Source organism: Plecotus auritus, assembly GCF_963455305.1.
Source record: "Plecotus auritus genome assembly, chromosome: 7".
NCBI lineage: Eukaryota > Metazoa > Chordata > Mammalia > Chiroptera > Vespertilionidae > Plecotus > Plecotus auritus.
This window is the reverse complement of record NC_137774.1, coordinates 70,006,273-70,022,796: the sequence shown is the minus strand read 5'-3', so window position 1 is coordinate 70,022,796 and position 16,524 is coordinate 70,006,273. Positions and strand designations below refer to the sequence as shown.

General features: G+C 62.6%; 1 protein-coding gene across 4 annotated transcripts in view; it reads right to left on the bottom strand.

The window, feature by feature from the left end:
* Positions 1-930: 930 nt before the first annotated feature.
* Positions 931-16,524, bottom strand: part of CACNA1H (calcium voltage-gated channel subunit alpha1 H) — a 62,730-nt gene continuing 47,136 nt past the window's right edge. For 2 of the 4 annotated variants that reach the window (XM_080681016.1, XM_080681019.1), the window contains 23 exons: positions 15,999-16,116; positions 15,541-15,696; positions 15,247-15,337; positions 14,903-15,111; positions 13,256-13,666; positions 12,633-12,733; positions 12,381-12,504; positions 12,237-12,305; positions 11,906-12,090; positions 11,488-11,614; positions 11,175-11,300; positions 10,830-10,919; positions 10,419-10,611; positions 9,881-9,898; positions 8,607-8,758; positions 7,598-7,707; positions 7,110-7,243; positions 6,856-6,926; positions 5,512-5,590; positions 4,088-4,209; positions 3,585-4,014; positions 3,300-3,460; positions 931-2,708 (listed from right to left, as the gene is read on the bottom strand). In XM_080681016.1, coding sequence (XP_080537142.1) covers positions 1,737-2,708; positions 3,300-3,460; positions 3,585-4,014; positions 4,088-4,209; positions 5,512-5,590; positions 6,856-6,926; positions 7,110-7,243; positions 7,598-7,707; positions 8,607-8,758; positions 9,881-9,898; positions 10,419-10,611; positions 10,830-10,919; positions 11,175-11,300; positions 11,488-11,614; positions 11,906-12,090; positions 12,237-12,305; positions 12,381-12,504; positions 12,633-12,733; positions 13,256-13,666; positions 14,903-15,111; positions 15,247-15,337; positions 15,541-15,696; positions 15,999-16,116 — 4,249 coding nt within the window. In that variant the 3' untranslated portion in view covers positions 931-1,736. Of the gene's footprint in view, positions 2,709-3,299; positions 3,478-3,548; positions 4,015-4,087; positions 4,210-5,511; positions 5,591-6,855; positions 6,927-7,109; positions 7,244-7,597; positions 7,708-8,606; positions 8,759-9,880; positions 9,899-10,418; positions 10,612-10,829; positions 10,920-11,174; positions 11,301-11,487; positions 11,615-11,905; positions 12,091-12,236; positions 12,306-12,380; positions 12,505-12,632; positions 12,734-13,255; positions 13,667-14,902; positions 15,112-15,246; positions 15,338-15,540; positions 15,697-15,998; positions 16,117-16,524 lie in introns of those variants that run through there. The other 2 variants (XM_080681017.1, XM_080681018.1) reach the window with 2 other exon arrangements.

Here is a 16,524-nt window from a genome sequence, read left to right as displayed (position 1 = left end):
CATCCCTGTCCATTGTCAAGGCAATGTGGCACAGGCACCTTCGAGCCACATCTCCAGGCCAGGTGCTGTAAGGAGACAAGTCTGTGGCCTGAGAAGCCACGTCCTCACTCTCACCCTCCATGTACCTTGGTTTCCCCCACACCTACAAGGGGATCAGCGACACAGAGGCACCTACAACCCAGGCCTATGACTTGGAGCTGGGCAGGGGGCTGGGAGTGGGAAAGTGCAGTCCCTCCCAGAGGCCCCTCATCAGCCCAGTCATCAGGCCCTGGCCAGACAAGATGGTCAGATAGGGGTGCCCCAAGCTGGGCAGCTATGCTGTGTCCGTTAGATCAGTGGTGACCATGGGACTGCAAGACTGATGTGGGACAGGGACAGTGGGGAGGGTGGGTTGGTGACTCCGGTCATGGGGTTTCAGATGTTTCTGCCACACTGGGCCTTGAGCTGGGACATCCTGAGAGATCCCCAAGATCAGGCTTTGAGAACAAGGGGCCATGGGGCTGCAGACAAGCCCTGGTCCCTGAGAAGCAAGCAGGACATGGGGCAAGGTCAAGGGTCAAAGCTAGGGGTCAAGGACTCCAGGCCAGGGAGATAGCAAGAATGGGATGCCTTCTGGAGCCCTAAGCTGACTGCCCCACTGGAAAGTTCTCCCCGTGGGGACCCCCACCCCCCCAGCACCCTTCCCCGTCAGCAGCTCTGGCAACTACTTCTCCCTACGTTGTCAGGTGCAGCTTCTCCACTGTGAATGCTGTGTGCTCAGTTGCTATGATGAACTCAGTTTCCGGAACTTCCCGACTGTGGATCTGCCCGAGTGGGGGGAGCATAGGACATCGGCAGGCAGGTGCTCAGGAGAGGACTCTGCCACTCTGCTGGGGACCCATCCAACTGTCCGCCCTCTCAGGCGAGACTGAGATTCTGAGGGCCACCCACTTGTTCCTTAAATAAGTTAATGTTTATTCTGTTTGCTCTGCCCCCCATTCCTTCAACTTCAGAAGCTGAATTTTCTGCATCAGATTATTGCAACTTTAACCTGAATTGGTAAGAAACAAAATGAAACAAAGGGGACCCGTGGGAATGGCTCTGCTCGGACCCCAGGATGGCCGTTGGAGGGGCTGGACTCGGGGTCTTGTCTCCCATCCCCTGGTGATTCGGCATTTCACAGAGACCAGAGTCCACGGGCGTTTTCTGGACAGAATGGCGGGGAGGGGTCCAAGTAGAGGAGATGGAGAGACAGCAATGGCAGAGGTCAGGACAAATGGATGGGAGCTCAGACTGTGAGGGATGGTGAGGCACGGCTGCGGGGGCCTTGGTGACTGAGCGGCCACCCGTGAGGGCACAAGTGGCCCCAAGCGTGAGTTCCCTATGGAAATAAGTGGATGTGAGGACGGGACTCTGCCGGCAGCCTCTACCTTCTCCTTTTGGTTGCTTTCTGGTCCTTGTCCCTGGTCCTCTCTCGTGAAGGGACTGCTTGCTGACCAGGCTGCCAGCAGTCTGACCACAGCGGCCAAACTCGTAAAAACCAAACCTGAACCGGCAGGCTCCCAGTCTGAGGAGCCAGCCTTATTCCTTTCACCCAGAACAGCGTCTGCCTCCCTCTCCCTGGGCAGACGTCCTCCTGGCTCCTCTGCCCAACGTAGGGCCTGAGCTGGGGTCCATGCATGGCCCTGCCTGGGGCCACCACCCCACTGGATACACCCCAACCCCAGTGCCAAGCCTGCGAGGCATCGTGTCTCCAGCTACACAGGCTCATCTGCACTGCCACCAGGTGTGGGACTGGCTGGGGGGGACCCTGCTTTCTTTGGAGGGCTCTCGGGGACTTTGAGGTACAGCCCCCAACCCTTCTCTGGGGGGTCGCTGGAGGGCATGGGAGACTCTGTTTTGTGGGGTTCGGCAGGTGCTGTGACCCCTGAGGAAGCTCTGGGTTCTGGGGCCACCCTGTGACCACTGTCCAAGAACAGGTCCCCGCTGGGGCCCCCCACGTCCAACGGCTCGAAGGCAAAGCTGGGGATGGTCAGGTGCTCTGCACGGCAGGGAACCTGGCCCCAGCGCTCCCCCTTGCTGGTAGGGTCCACCCCCAAGCCCTCCATGGGCTCACAGGACGGGGTTCTCCGCCGCAGAGTGGTACTGCCACCCTCTGCTGCAGGGGGCCAGGCTGCGCCCTCGTCCTCCACGGGGGGGTCTATGGAGATGCACGGGGGGCTCATCTTCTTCTTCCTGCGTGACCCCAGTGCTGGCTCAGCCTCCAGGGCCTGGGCCTTAACCTCTCCGGTCTCTGAGCGGCTGTCCCCTCCACCCTGCTCCACTGAGGGCCGCCGGTGCTGGTCTGCCCGGCCGGGCTGGTCCAGAAGGCCCTGAGCGTCCACACCATAGAGCCTGCACAGGTCCGGCTTGCCAGCCACCACCCTGTGGGCTTCGGGCGAGGGGCTTCGGGCTGAGCTGGTGATGTGGCTGACCTCCTCGTCGGCTGGGTCTGGGGCCTCCGCCACTTCCCCGCCTGGGGCCTGCAGCTGGCTGGAGATGCAGGTCTGTCCGAAAGTGTGCTTTCGGGCTCGGACACTGGCGGGCCTCGGGGAGCAGGGAGGGGACCGCAGGGAGTCCCCCAGGGACGCCTGTCTTGTGGGGGTCTTCCCATCAGGCTCCCCCAAGTCCAGGCCGCAGTCCGCAGGGCCATCAGCCTGTGCTTCCAGGGAGTTGGTGTGCAGGGCCTCCTGCAAGGGCATGGGGTCAGGTGAGGCCAGGCAGAGCCCAGCCAGTAGCCGGGGCCCAGACTCCTCCCCACCTGGGCCAGAGGGGGCTCGGACACCCCCGAGGTGGGGATCCAGGGTGAGATGGGGCCGAGAGCTCCTGGTGTGGGTGTCACTGTCCTCCAGCCTCACCCATGCCACCCTGGAGACCACTCTATATGCGGGTGCCAAGCACTCGTGCCTGTCACGATGGGAGGGGCCGTGAGGAGCAGAGGGCTGCAGCCTGAGTAGGGAGAGCCTGTCATGGGCCCCTGAAACCCTGCTGGGCACAGAGCTAGGCCGAGGCAACCTTGTGCACCACCAGCCCAGCGTGGTACCCTGAGGCTGGGAAGGGTGGTCTGTGGGTTCCTGAGGCCCACAGGAACCACTGCGGGGTATGGTGGGGCACTGAGGCTGCTGCCCAAGTGGGGGGTGTGGTCTTGGTGGCTGGGACCTCTGTCATCACGAGCTCTAGGGATGAAGCACCCCCTTCCCCAATGCCCCCGTCACTCATCCTTTAATGGGGAGAGGGACCCCCCTCAGGCTGTGTAGGAGTTGGGGGGGGGCTCCTCCTACCTGTCTACAGAGTAGGCGGCTAATGCTGGGGGAGCGGGCCATGCCCCGAGGGGGCAGGGTGAGGAGGGTGCTGTTGCCCCTGGCTGGGGAGGACGAAGTTGATAAGGCCTGGAGGGAGGCGCAGGACTCCACAGGTGGCACGTGCTCCACGGTGGTCAAGCCTGGGGCAGGAAGGTGTCTAAAGCAGGCAGCTGTCACCAGCCCCGAGCCCCCCGACACGCCCGAGTCCAGCTGCCTATGTCCTCCCACCTGCCCAGTTTCTCCAGCTGTCCCTGGGCGTCATACCAGAGGAGGTGGTGCCCACGTAGGTCTCCATTTCCACCTCCTGCAGCGGGTGGGGGTGAGGGGCTGAGGCGGGTGCTACGGGCCGGAACATGTAGCTGTCATTGGGCAGAGAGAGCATCCTGGACACAGACACCTTTCGAGCAACCGGGAGGTTGGGGACCTCGGGGCTGGAGCCCGGGCTCTGTGGGGCTGCGGGCCTGGGCCCCGCAGGCGGCCCCTGCGCCATCTCCAGCTCGAGCTCTGCGTCCATCTCGGCGTCCTCACGGGCTTCCTTGTTGCTCTCCTCCAGGTGCTTCATGAGCACAGCCACCACCACGTTGACCAGCACGAACTGGGCCACCAGCACGAAGGTCACGAAGTAGATGGGCGAGATGGCCGGCAGGTAGGTGAGGCAGTGCTTGTCTTCCCGGACGCACTCCCGCAGCGTGTCCTGTGGGCGAAGGGCAGCTGCAGGAAGGCGCAGGCCGACCCCACCTCTCCGCCGGCCTGGCTCAGGCTGGTACCTTCATGATCCCGTTCCAGTTGTCCCCCGTGGACACACGGAACAGCGTGAGGAAGGCCATGCCGAAGTTGGAGAAGGTGGCGTGCCGGCTCAGGCCCTCACAGGGGTTGTCCTCACTGCACTCTGCAGGGTGAGATCCGCCAGGTCACACACGCTGGGGTCAGCCACATACTGGCGTCAGGCACACACTCTGGAGTCAGGCACACACTCTGGGGTCAGGCACACACGCTGGGGTCAGGCACACACTCTGGGGTCAGGCACACACTCTGGGGTCAGGCACACACTCTGGGGTCAGGCACACACGCTGGGGTCAGGCACACATGCCGGGGTCAGGCACACACTCTGGGGTCAGGCACACACTCTGGGGTCAGGCACACACTCTGGGGTCAGGCACACACGCTCGGGTCAGGCACACATGCCGGGGTCAGGCATACGCTGGGGTCAGCCACACGCTGGCGTCAGGCACACATGCTGGTGTCAGCCACACACTCTGGGGCCAGGCACACACTGGCTGGGCGCCTGAGACCCGCCAGGAAGAAGGTCATGCTCCTCTGAGGCACAGAGTGATTGCCTAGCTTGGGGGTCCCTGGCAGGTGGGCACCCAAAGGAGGCACCTGGGGGGCATGTCTCTTCAAAACAGGGCGGGGTGTCTCCTCGGCCTGGGAGCTGCCCGAAGCCCTGCTTGTTCTAGATCGAGGGCTTTCTGGGTGGACAAGCCACGGCCTGGGGGCCAGCACGCTCTGGCTCAGCCCGAGCACTGCTTGCTTCCCAGGCCCCTACTTGGGTCAGGACACTCCCAGGCCTCAGTGGAGTACTGGGGCCACCCTGGAGCCTGAGGCGGGGCCAGGGGCCCGGAATGAGGCCTGGGGCCTGGGGCACTAGCTGCCAGGTCCCAGGAGCTCTGTCTGGGCAGAACCCAAACTGACAGCCACCTCACGCAGGCCCCCTGGTGGCTCCTGTAAGCCACTGCGTGTTCCGTCACTGACTATTCAGAAGACCCTGGCAGGAAGGGGAGAGGACCCTATCGGAAGTGGGCTGCCAGAGAGGGTCCCCACCTGCCCCCTGCCCAGACGGGGTTTAAGAAAATCCTTGGTGACAATTACGGACATGCTGCAGCGTTTGTTCCCGGGGGACCAGTGCAGATTAGGGCGACATGTGCGCGTGTTTGCATGTGGATGCTTGCTCGGGTTCATGTGTGGCTCTGCCTTCCTTGCTGGGCTATAAATACACTGGGTGTGTATGTGTACGTGTGTGTCATGGGTCTGCGTGTGCGTAGATGCTCCTGCGTGTGTCGCTGTCATGCTCGCCTTGTGCAGTGAAGGGCTGGGGGAGCAGGGGGCCCTGCCTTGGTCTGGTCAGTGGCCCGAGCTATCTGCCAGACATATGTGTGTGGGTGAGGCTGCGCCTGCCTAGACCGCAACTCACCAAGCCTCCCGAACAGCTCCACTCCCAGGGCAGCATAGATAAAAAACAGGAGCATGAAAAGTAGGCCGAGGTTCCCTACCTACACAGGAGAGAAGCAGAACCAGGTCAGGCCTCAAACCACCTGCTGTGCAATCAGTGCCTGGCTCCCACCAGCCACCCTCACCCTCTGTTCTTGCCAGGCAGGAGGTCAAGTTCCCAGGTTGGTGTGAAGCCTCACTCTTAACCCACCCCCCTTGGCCCTGGCTCCCATGCCCCCTAGGGGCTCCCTGTCCTGCCTGGTGCTCAAGGCCCCTCCTTGACCTTCCATGCCCACCCTGCACCCAGGACCACCCTGCCTCGAATACCTCTGCTCCCCAGGACCTAGGAGGTCTCCCAAGGCTCTGGCAGATTCTGTGTAGGGTCTGCCTCCAATCTTGGGGGCCCCATGGGGAGGCCAAGGCCGAGGTTCTACCATGAATCTCACCAACACACCCTCCCAGCACTTACGCTGCCCTCCAGGCAGGGTGCCCTGCCTTCACATACCTCCAGTGCCCCTGATGCTGGGGCATGGCCAGGCCCAGGCTTCCCTCCCCTCCCGTCACTCCCACAGGCACAAAGGACCTTGGGGACTGTCACTCAGACAGTGCTGAGGAATGCTGCTAAGGGGATGAGTGGGGGCTGGCTGAGGGAGGGAGCACATGTAGGGCTGGTGGGCGCATGTTTGGATGGGTGTGGACAGACAGGCATGTGGGTGAGTAGGTGATTGAGAGAGAAGGTGCTAGATGGATACGCAGCTGGGGGGTGAGTGGCTGGCTGGGTACAGACAGAGGGACACATGGGTGGTTAGGTGGACGGATGGCTGGCCGAAAGAGAACCATGGACAGATGGACACATGGCTGAACAGGCTGGGCTGGCGGAAGGACTGGATACTGCACAGATGGGGCAAAGGGTTTCTTTCTGTTCAAGAGATCACAAGGGATCAGCGTGGGGACTATGGACACAGGAAGTGAGGACACGGGGCCTGAGTTAGCTCCAAAAGAGGAGAGAGGCCTTCAGCCAACACCCGATCTTTGGGTTTCTTGGAACTCAGAAGACCACCTTGGCCATGTCCTCTGCCCTCATCCCACTGTGCCCAGTGCTGGACTGGGGAAGGCAGGCACTGGCTGTCCATCTTCCCCAGAGGGACTGAGGCCCAGAAGGCAGACAGCCATCTCCCTCCCAGCATAGCTACCAGTTCCTGCACACATAGGGGTGATAAATGTGATTATCACAAGTGCAGATGACTGACTGAATGAATGACATGAGCAGGGCTTGTCTTCTTGGGGGTGTCTGGAGTGCCCACCCCTGAGGCAGCTATGCACCTACCTGGGGCAGGGCTTGAACCACCGTGTCCAGCAGGGCCCGCATGCCTGTGGCCATCTTGAGCAGCTTCAGCACTAGGGCCAAGAGCCGAGTGTCAGGGACTGGTTGGGGCCGGGCCAGTCTGATCCTCCCCAGCTGGCCAGGCCCCAGGACCACCCAGCCCTGACATTCCTGTTGCCAACATCAGCCCCCTGCTGAGGCCTTGGAGCATGGTGAGGAGGGAGGTTGGGGCAGCCCTGGGCCCCCAGAGTGCCTACCGCGGGCGATGCGGAGCACACGCATGATGCGGATGAGGGTGGGGTTGATGGGCAGTGCCGCGCTCATCTCGATCTCCTCCAGTGTGATGCCCATGATGGACAGCAGCACGATGGCCAGGTCCAGCTGGTTCCACCTGGGCGCCAACTGGGCTCAGTGTCATGCTGCTTCCCCCCCCCCCCGCCCCCGCAGCCCTTTAGAGCAGGAGTTCCCTCCCTATCACCTTGGAAGCGTCCTGCTGTCACCCATGGGGTGTGTCCTGCTGTCACTCTGGGGCTTACCCTGGTATCACTCTGGAGACATCCTATTGTCACCCACAGGCATGCCTTGGTGTCACCCCTGGGGTGCATCGCACACCTCTGCTCAGCCCCGTCACCTTTGCAGACAGAAGGCTGGGACCACCGGAAGGGAGGGCTGTGGCTCTCACCTGCTCCCTCCCCCAAGAGCACCATGGGTCCTTCAGGGTACCAGGTGGCCCCACCCCACATACCTGTCCTTGAAGAATCTCCGGAACCCAAATGCCACCAGTTTCAGCACAGCCTCAATGACAAAGACAATGGTGAACACGTAGTTGCAGTACTTGAGGGCCTCGTCCAGCGACTGTGGACAGAGTGTCAGGCTGTGGAGGTCACCCTGCCTGGGCTGCCCCTCCTCCTCCTCCTCCACCACCCCACCGTGGCACTAGGCACCCAGTGCCTGGGTCCTGGTCACCCTACCCCATCTCTCTCCTGTACCCATCTGGGTGCCCCCAGGCAGAGGACAGGTCTGAGGCCCAGCTACTGAGCGCTTACTATATGCAGCCTGTGCCAGGTCTGGAAGGCATCACCTGGACTGACCCTTGCAGCATTTTGAGGTCAACTCTCAGGTGGGGGGAACCTGCCCCTCTGAGCCCAGACTCCTGGCCCCGCCCTGCCCAGGCCCCACCCACAGACTGGGGCAAGGGCCAGCCCTTGCCAGCCCGAGCTCAGCTTCCTGAAGAGCTGAGTAGGTTCCGACTCAAAGGCTGTGATACCCTGAGACTCCTCCCTTCCCATGGAGGGGGGCGGGAGAGGGGGTGTCCTTTCTTTAATGAAATGATGGTGATGCAGATGTAATTGGAGTGAAATAACAAGCTGACCACTTATGCCCGCCTGTCTCCTGCCAGCTCTGTCTGGCTTTTTCCTGGACTGTGAAATCTACAGCCTGGGAAGCTGGACTTGGACATTTCAACAGCCAGAGTTTCGAGATGGAACCACTCGTGGCGGGGGGGGGGGGGGGCTCTCTAGGGCAGGTGGCCCTGGGAGTTTCAATTGATGTTAAAAGGAGGACCTTCTGTTCAAACCACAATTCATAAACCTAAGTGAGGGCTGGCTCACCCAGGGCTGCAGACCTAAGACCTCCCACCTCCTGACCAGGTCACCCACTGGGTGCCGGACCCCCCTGTCCCCGTGGCACCCTGGGGCTCATCTCCCACACTGGTCCTGGGCAGGGTGGGCAGGGTCTTGCACCCTGAGCCCCACCTTGGGCTGGTCGTAGTGCTCCATGGACATGGTGATGACGTTGACCCCGATGATGAAGGTGATGAAAAGGTCGAGGTAGTGGCTGGTGCACAGCGAGTGGATGGAGCGGCGGGTGGGCGAGTAGTCAGCGTAGTAGGGCCGGCGCTGGGCCTCTGCAGGGAGAGGGCGCCTGTGACCAGGGCTAGATGGTGGGAGTGGGGGCGTTTCTCTCAAGAAAGGGGGCCCATTTAGATAAGAGGTAGCTCCCTGTGAATCTGGATCCTGTTGTCTGATGGACAACCCAGGGTGGGAGGCCTGGGCATGAGTGGGCCTCAGGGCAGCCCCAGGAGTGGCCCTGGAAGCTGAGACTCGACCTGGCCCTGCCTTGGGGCCCTGCCCAGGGCTCCCAAGTTGGGGCCTTCATGGTATGCTCCTGGGCTGGCATTGGGGTTCTGAGACACTTAGCAGATGGGAGCTTTCTTAGGGGGCAGGTCCCCTCACCCCCTGTCTGGGCATGAGCTGTCTTCTGGCCACCAGGCCCAGAGTCCCTCCCCTGCTAGTCTTCCAAGTGGCCAGTGGCCACTGCCTCCTGTCTGGGGTCTGCCCGGCTGCTGGTCCATCTGATGGCCATCACCTGGGGAGTCATGCATTCACCAGCTGGCCTGTCTGCACTAAACGCTCTCCCTGCAGTAACCCCTTCAGAGCATAGCAGTGCCCACTGAGCTCCTACTGGGCGAGGAGATAGCTGCCACCACTACACGTGAGGACCTGCCTCAGCCACAGAACCATGCAAGTATGGGGGCCAGGGGGGACCAACTGTCCCGGAGCCTGGGAGAGCAGGGCCAGTGGACTGAGCCCGACCTGAGACCCTCATTCTCCTAGGTCTGGCATGCGGTTACTGAAGAGGTCGGCTCAGCTCGAGCAGCCAAAGGGGCCGGCAGCCAGCAGGGCCAGGCCAGCGCTGAAAACATGGAGCAGCCACGAGCTGGCAGGATCCCAGAGCACGGCAGGGAAGCAGCCAGGCATGCAGGCCGGGCAGAGGGGCACACGCAAGCTTTCAGGCAGCGGCCGGGACACCAGGCAGGGAGTGGACGCCCCTTCCCCCCACTGACGCCTGGCGCCCAACCCTGGCCGTCCCATGCCCACCCTGCAGCAGACCCCAGCAGGCCTGGCACCCGCCTGCGATGTCTGCCCTTCCACATGGCAGTGGCTGAAGGACGGAGGCCAGGCCTGCAGCCCCGTGCAGGGGCTGGCAGAAGCAAGGGGCTTAGGCATGCGGGGTGGGGGGCAGATACCTGGGTTGGGCAAAGTGCCTGGAAAGACAAGGAGATGGTCTGAGCTGGCTGCGGTGGGCGGGACACTCAGCGGCCCCCTCCTGCAGGAAGCCCTCCTTGCTCCCAAGCTGGGTAGGGCCTCCCTAAGACCCTCTCTCTCTGTCTTGGACAACTTTGCTAGTTTCCCCACCCCCGTGGCATGACTCATGGGTGTGAACCCTTTTCAGTAGTGATGGTGGGTGAGAATTGGGGTCTCATTCATCTCCTGTGCCACTTGAGTGGGGACCCCTGCCTCCTGCTGCAGCTGCCCTCCTCTGCCTGGCTCCCCTTGAGGGCCCAGCCACCATGCAGGCCCAGGCAAGGCGGGCAGCGTGCAGAGCCATTTGGCGAGGCTGGGGCTGGGAGGGCGAGGGGAGCAGGGCCAGGCAGGGCGCTCCAGGTACCCAGCCTCAAAGCCTGTCCCTCGGCTCGTCCCTGCTGCCCCTGCTGCCCCTGCTGGCCACCACCTTCCCACAGGTGCACAGGTACCGACCCACCACCGCCACTGGGAGTGCCTTACTCCTGCGCTTCCTCTCCAGGCGCCGTTGCCGCTTCTCCTCGCGCCGCCGTGCCTCCTCGGCCTCCTGGTGCTGCCGACACTTGTGGAAGTTCTCCACCACGACACCCACAAACATGTTGAGCACAAAGAAGCTGACAATGAGCAGGAAGGAGATGAAGTAGAGCAGCATCCAGGGGTTGTGGTTGGGCACCGGCTGTAACACATGAGGATGCGTAGGCGCCCGCTGCCCGAGGGTCCTGCCCAGGAACAGCCACGCCCAGGGCCCCGCAGTGCTGCAGCCTGCAGGGCCAGAGAAGGGGCCCCAGGACACGAAACTCTCCAGAAGTTTTCAGAGGTGGTTTCCCGAGAGGACCCAGAGGATACCCAAAGGGTCCACTTGAAGGGCCAGGGCTGCCCACTGCCTGCCCGCACCTGCTGGTCTATGCCCACCGCGTCCAGCCCGTCATACATGATGTTCACCCAGCCGTCCTTGGAGGAGAGCACGAACAGGGACATCAGTGCCTGTGGGACCACAGCAGGGTGGTCACTGCTTCCTGTTGGCCCTGCATCCTACCCTGGAGATCCCACAGGCCTCCCACACAGCAGACCCGCCCACAGCTCTAGAGTCCTGTGGTCCTGCCATTTCTTCTTCCAGAAGACCAGGGTGAGGCCATCCAGGATCACCTGGGTGTGGACCTCAGGGGACTCCAGGTCTGGCCCTGCCCCCAACCAGCCCCTTCGCCCCTCCCCTCCCGGCCCCACCCTCCCGCTGCCCACCTGGCCCAGGTTGTCGAAGTTGTATTTGCGCCGCACCCAGCGGTAGTGGGCAGCCCGGCACTCTGCCCTGGTGGATATGTTCCTGGTATCAGTGCCCTCGCAGTAGTAGAACTTGCCCTTGAAGAGCTGACAGGGCAGGTGGTCACCCAGAGGGCCAACCCAGTGCCCCCTGGGCCACCAGCCCCGACAAAGGACCTCCTGGGACAGCAGAGTGAGGGGCAAGGCTGAGCCTTCCTGGGGCTGCCCAATGGCTACTGACCACCAGACCACCATCTCTCAGACGGGACACCCACGGACAAGCGGGGCCGCCCACCTGCACCCCTAGAATGCCGAAGATGATGAAGAAGGCGCAGCAGATGAGGACGATGTTGCCGATGGGCCTGAGGGACGATATCAGGGTCTCCACCACCAGCTTGAGGCCAGGAGCACGACTGATGACCCTGCACAGGGCAGAAGGGGCCGGCTGCTGGGCATACCGAGGGAGTGGCCACCGTGCAGAAGGCGCAGGTCATGCAAAGACCCCCTCCCCTTCCAGCCCCACCCCCACCCCGTCTGTCCTTGTCCCCTCACCTGGCCAGCCCCACCCCCACCCCGTCTGTCCTTGTCCCCTCACCTGGCCAGCCCCACCCCCACCCCATCTGTCCTTGTCCCCTCACCTGGCCAGCCCCACCCCCACCCCGTCTGTCCTTGTCCCCTCACCTGGCCAGCCCCACCCCCACCCACCCGCCCACCTCAGAGGCCGGAGTGTCCGCAGCAGGCGCAGCACACGCAGGATGCCCAGGATTTTGGCACCACCAGCGGAGGCCAAGGCCACGATGATGTCGACCAGGGACACCAGGACCAGCAGCCCGTCCAGCACATTCCAGCTGCTCTGCAGGTAGGCGTGCTCACCCGACACCAGGCCAAGGGCCACCACCTGTCCAGGCACAGAGGAGGAGGGTTCAGGCCTGAGATGCGGCAGCAGATGGGGTGGGGGCAGGGGTGCAGCAGCGGGGAGCTGCTGGGCAGGAGTGGGTATGAGGCCAGAGGACAGACCCCAGAGCTCTCCTGAGGGGCAGGTACCTTCATCGTCATCTCAGCCACGAAGATTGCCGTGAAGATGTAGTTGGAGACGCTGAGGAAGACGCGCTCCTGCAGGAACAGGGCGGTGAGAGGGGCTGGCTGCACCCAAGAGACCCACCCCTCCCCAGGAGAAGGGGGCCTCACAGTGCTTCCTGGGTCGATGTCCGGCCTCTCCAGGGCAATGGTGATACAGTTGAGGAAGATGAAAACCAAGACGACGTGATCAAACATCTTATGAGCAATGATTTTCTGGCAGGAGGCACGGAACCTGGGGGGACGGGGGCACTGGGTGAGGGGTCCGGGGAGAGCCCTGCGACCCTGAGGCCCAGGGAGCTAACTGCCGGGAAACTTGGGGTCCCAAAAGGGCGCTGTCTCTCCCACCCAGGGCCCCTTTACCTGTTCTGTGGGGAGAAAAGGTACAGCGACCAGGGCTCACGGCTCCGACACCACTCGGGCTTATAGGGCTCCAGCACCTTGCGCAGGCGTGAGCAGCAGCTCTGGGAGAGGGTGCAGGTCCTGAGGAGGGTCCCAGCCTCTCCCAGCCAGCCCTCCACCCTGGGGTCCCAGCTCATCCTCCCACACAGGCAGGCGCAGGGTGAGTGACCCATGCTGGGAGCCCATGGGGCCAGGTAAACAGATGTTCTCAGACCTGCCCGCCCCCCCTGCCCCCCGCAGCTACCCCCTGCCTGTGGAACTGGCCTGGGCAATGGAGTGAATGCCTCACTGAAAAGGTGGCCCTGTTCTCTCCCCTCCACCCTGGAAGGCCCACCAGCGGCTGCTAACTCAGGGCTCAAAATGGCCCTCAGCTGGAGATGGGGTTGACCCTGGGGCCAGTCCCGCCCCAGAGCTCTTGAGGATCAACTGAGGCCCATTAGCTGGGGCAAGCCCAGCTCAGCTTGCCCACGTTCTCACCTTTCCTCTGAGGACCCTCCCCCACCTCCGCCACAAATGATGTTCAGGCTCTGCTCTGGGAACCAGCCCATGACAGGAGGGAGGCATGTGCCCCGACGCCCACTCACATCCTCCATGTCATCGTCAAACTCGGCTGGGTCCTCCTTGTGACTGTCTATGCGCAGGAAGAACTCGCTGGGCAGGGCCAGCATCTGCCCGTTGCAGTCATGGAGCTTGGTGGGCAGCAGGGAGGCTGGCCGCAGAGGCTGCATGTCTAGCGTGCCGCGGGGGTCCAGGGACTCAGTACGCCGCAGCGGGGTGGCACGTGTGCAGGGCGAGGCTCCCACCCTGGGCCTGCCATCCTCAGCCTCCTCGTCTGTGCTGCCCTTGCCCTCGCCAGACAGCAGGGACTCCCGCTCCCCACACTGGCTCCGGCGCTTGAGGCTGGGCGCGCGACCCAGGCTGTTCCAGCTTGAGCGCCGGCTGCTCCAGGCGCTGTTGGGGCCCCAGGGGGCACAGGGCGAGCTGCGGAGGCTGGACTGCAGGGGAGGGGAAAGAAGGGAGGAGGGCCAGTCATCAAGTACCCCTAAACATCCCAGGCTCCAGGGCCCCCAGCCAAAGGAGCCTTTCCCCACCCAGTCGCTCCATGGGTGGGATTTGTGCGTGCATCACCATCATCACTATTAACACCTGTGAGTGGGATTATATGCGTAGACCGTCCTGTTAGGGAGAGGCTAGCAATGCCACTATTCCAGGGGCTGCCTGAGCACAGAGCCGTTAACAAAGAGCTGGAGATGCAGCCAGCAAGTGTTAGGGCTGAGCAGGCCTCCTGCTGGGCTGGGCTGGCCGCTGTGCCTGCTGGAGGACGGACGGGCAGGCGCAGGTCATCAATGGGCCTGGGACCAGCCCTTGACCATCCTCAGACAGCCTCGCAGCTGACCTCGATCTCAGGGGTGGGGCCCCAAATCAGTTACTAACCGGCAGACTCTGGCCTTGTAAAAAGAAGTTCGGCTGATGTCTTATGAGATAAACAAACCTCGATTCAGGGACTTACTTGCTGCGCCCATCCTCCATCCTCTCTGCTACACTCATGTCACCTCCTGGGTCTAGCATGGCTGAGATTTAATTCCTGCCCACCTCCCTCAGGGCTGCAATGCTCTTGTAGCTGAATCACCTGGCCCACCTGGGTTCCCTTCCTGCCACCCACAGGAAGGTGTCCTCTGGTCCATACACCACGCCCCTTCTGCTGTTAGCTTGTCCTGCTCTGCCCACCCCACCCGGGCCTTCCGAAAAGCCATTCTGGCTGAGTCCTTGGGGACAGCATTTCCTGGTTTGTCTGAAAAGCCCTCATGGGACACTCGATTCTGACACAGAGAACCCTCCCCCTGGCCACATCATGGTTTGTGTGCTGTTTTTATACGTTTTTGCAGCCTCTTTCCTGTTTTTCCTTCTGAACTACGCTCTGCCAGCTTTCCTTTTATTGCGATTTGGAAGATAAACTTCCTGCCTGACATTTTACCAGAGAAAAAGGATCAAATATGCATTTCCACGTCTGGCCTCTCTGCTCCTCCCGTAAGCACAGCAACTCCTGCTCCGTTTACAGAAATCAAAGCACTCGGGGCCAGAGGCTCAGGAGGCAATAACGGGGGAGTGGAGGTGGAGGTGGGGTGGGGGCAGGTATGTGGGACCCACACTCATTTTTGGGGTAGACCATGAGGAGCTGGGTGCACGGAGCCTGAAGGCGCCCTGAGGCCGGGGCAGGGGACGGTCCCTACCAGAGACTTCTGGTCCGCCAGCTGAGGGTCCATGGAGCTGCTGCTGCCACGCCGAGAGTCCAGGAGGCCATGGGCCGTGTCCAAGTTTGGGGAGCTCTTGGGGGTGGGCATGGGTGTGGCAGCTGTGCGCATGATGACTGGAGGGGGCAGGCTGCCCCGGCCCTCCAGGTGCCCGTTGGGGGTCATGGCCAGGGAGTACATCTTCATCTCTGGAAGGGGAGGGGACTCGGGAAGGGGACTCTGCCCACTGGGACTCACCCCTGGGAGCTCCATCTCTGCCAGGTCAGGACAGGCACTGACTGCCCCGCCCCCTCCATCCCTGCCCCCATCACCCCTCCACATACCTGTGGCCCTGAGGTCTCTGAACTTGTCGAAATCCTCTTCCAAGTGAGTGGACGTCTTGTCTTCGTCTGTGTCAGACCTGTTGGCATCGCCCTGTGCCCCCCAGAGCAGAGGCGTGTGTGAGGTACCCCTTGGGTGGGAGCCATCTGTGCCACGCACCCCTGTGGAGCTCCCCACAGGGAGGGAGGGCTGGGGTGGCAGTGGGTGTGAGGAAAGGCCCATGAGACGAGGGGAGAGAACGGAGGCCTCTCCGTGTCAGTCTGTGCTGGGCTCCCACCTCCTGGAAGCCCCCTCACCTCCGCCTGGAAGCCCTCCACCAGGATGGCCACCAGCAGGTTGAAGAGCACGTAGTTGCCGAAGGTCATCAGGGCCACGAAGTAGAGGGCGGCCCAGGAGGAGGTGGAGGCCATGCCGTTGTAGAGGACGACGTTCCAGTCCTCCTGGGTGAGGATCTGGGGGAGAAGGGCAGGGAGGCAGAGGGGGGAGCAGACCAGAAGAGGGGCCGACGCGGTCGGGAGAGGGGACACTGGGGGTTAACCCCCTTTGGACATGTTGGCAACTCCTCAGAACCAGGAGCTCTGCACCAGCGAGAACACATGCCACCACCCCAGGGGACGGCATCGCTGCCCCTACTGTTCACAGCTCAGCTGCTCTAGCCTCGCACAGGCCGTGCATGCACTGGGCTGCTGTGAGCAGGGCTGAGGCTCTCCTGGGGCCACGATGACATCAGGGGACAGCCCCACCCAGGCCGTACCTGGAACACTGTGACGATGGCCCAAAGCAGGGAGTCAAAGTTCTTTCTGTCAGGGACCGTGTCTCCAGTGTCTGTCTTCAGGCTAAACTTACAGCCAAAGAGGTGCATACCCAGGATGCTGAGGGTGGGAGGCAGGAGTGAGGTGGGTGGGGAGAGAAGGGGCGTAGGGGGTGAGGCCACTCTGCCTGCTCACCTTCAAACCCAGCAGCTGCTCCTCTAGGCCTCCCTCCCTCCACTGGGCCCCCTGCTTTCTGGTTCATGGTGGGAAGACCAAGGCCAGGGGAAGGAAGGACAACCAGAGACCACTCTGGCTCCAGGCAGGGGCTGGGACCTGGGTTGCCTGCCTCGCTCGGCCTGCCTGGGCTGCCCTCCGCCCCAGCCTTTCCCTGAGTCCCGGCCGGGCTGGCACGGCAGGTGCTCACAAATGATGACCTCCAGCCTGGCTGCCCTCTCCCCTTCTCCGGTCCCCTTGTTCTCTGCTCAGTCCCCAATCTGTCCATCCAGAGGTCCATCCTGTCCCCACATT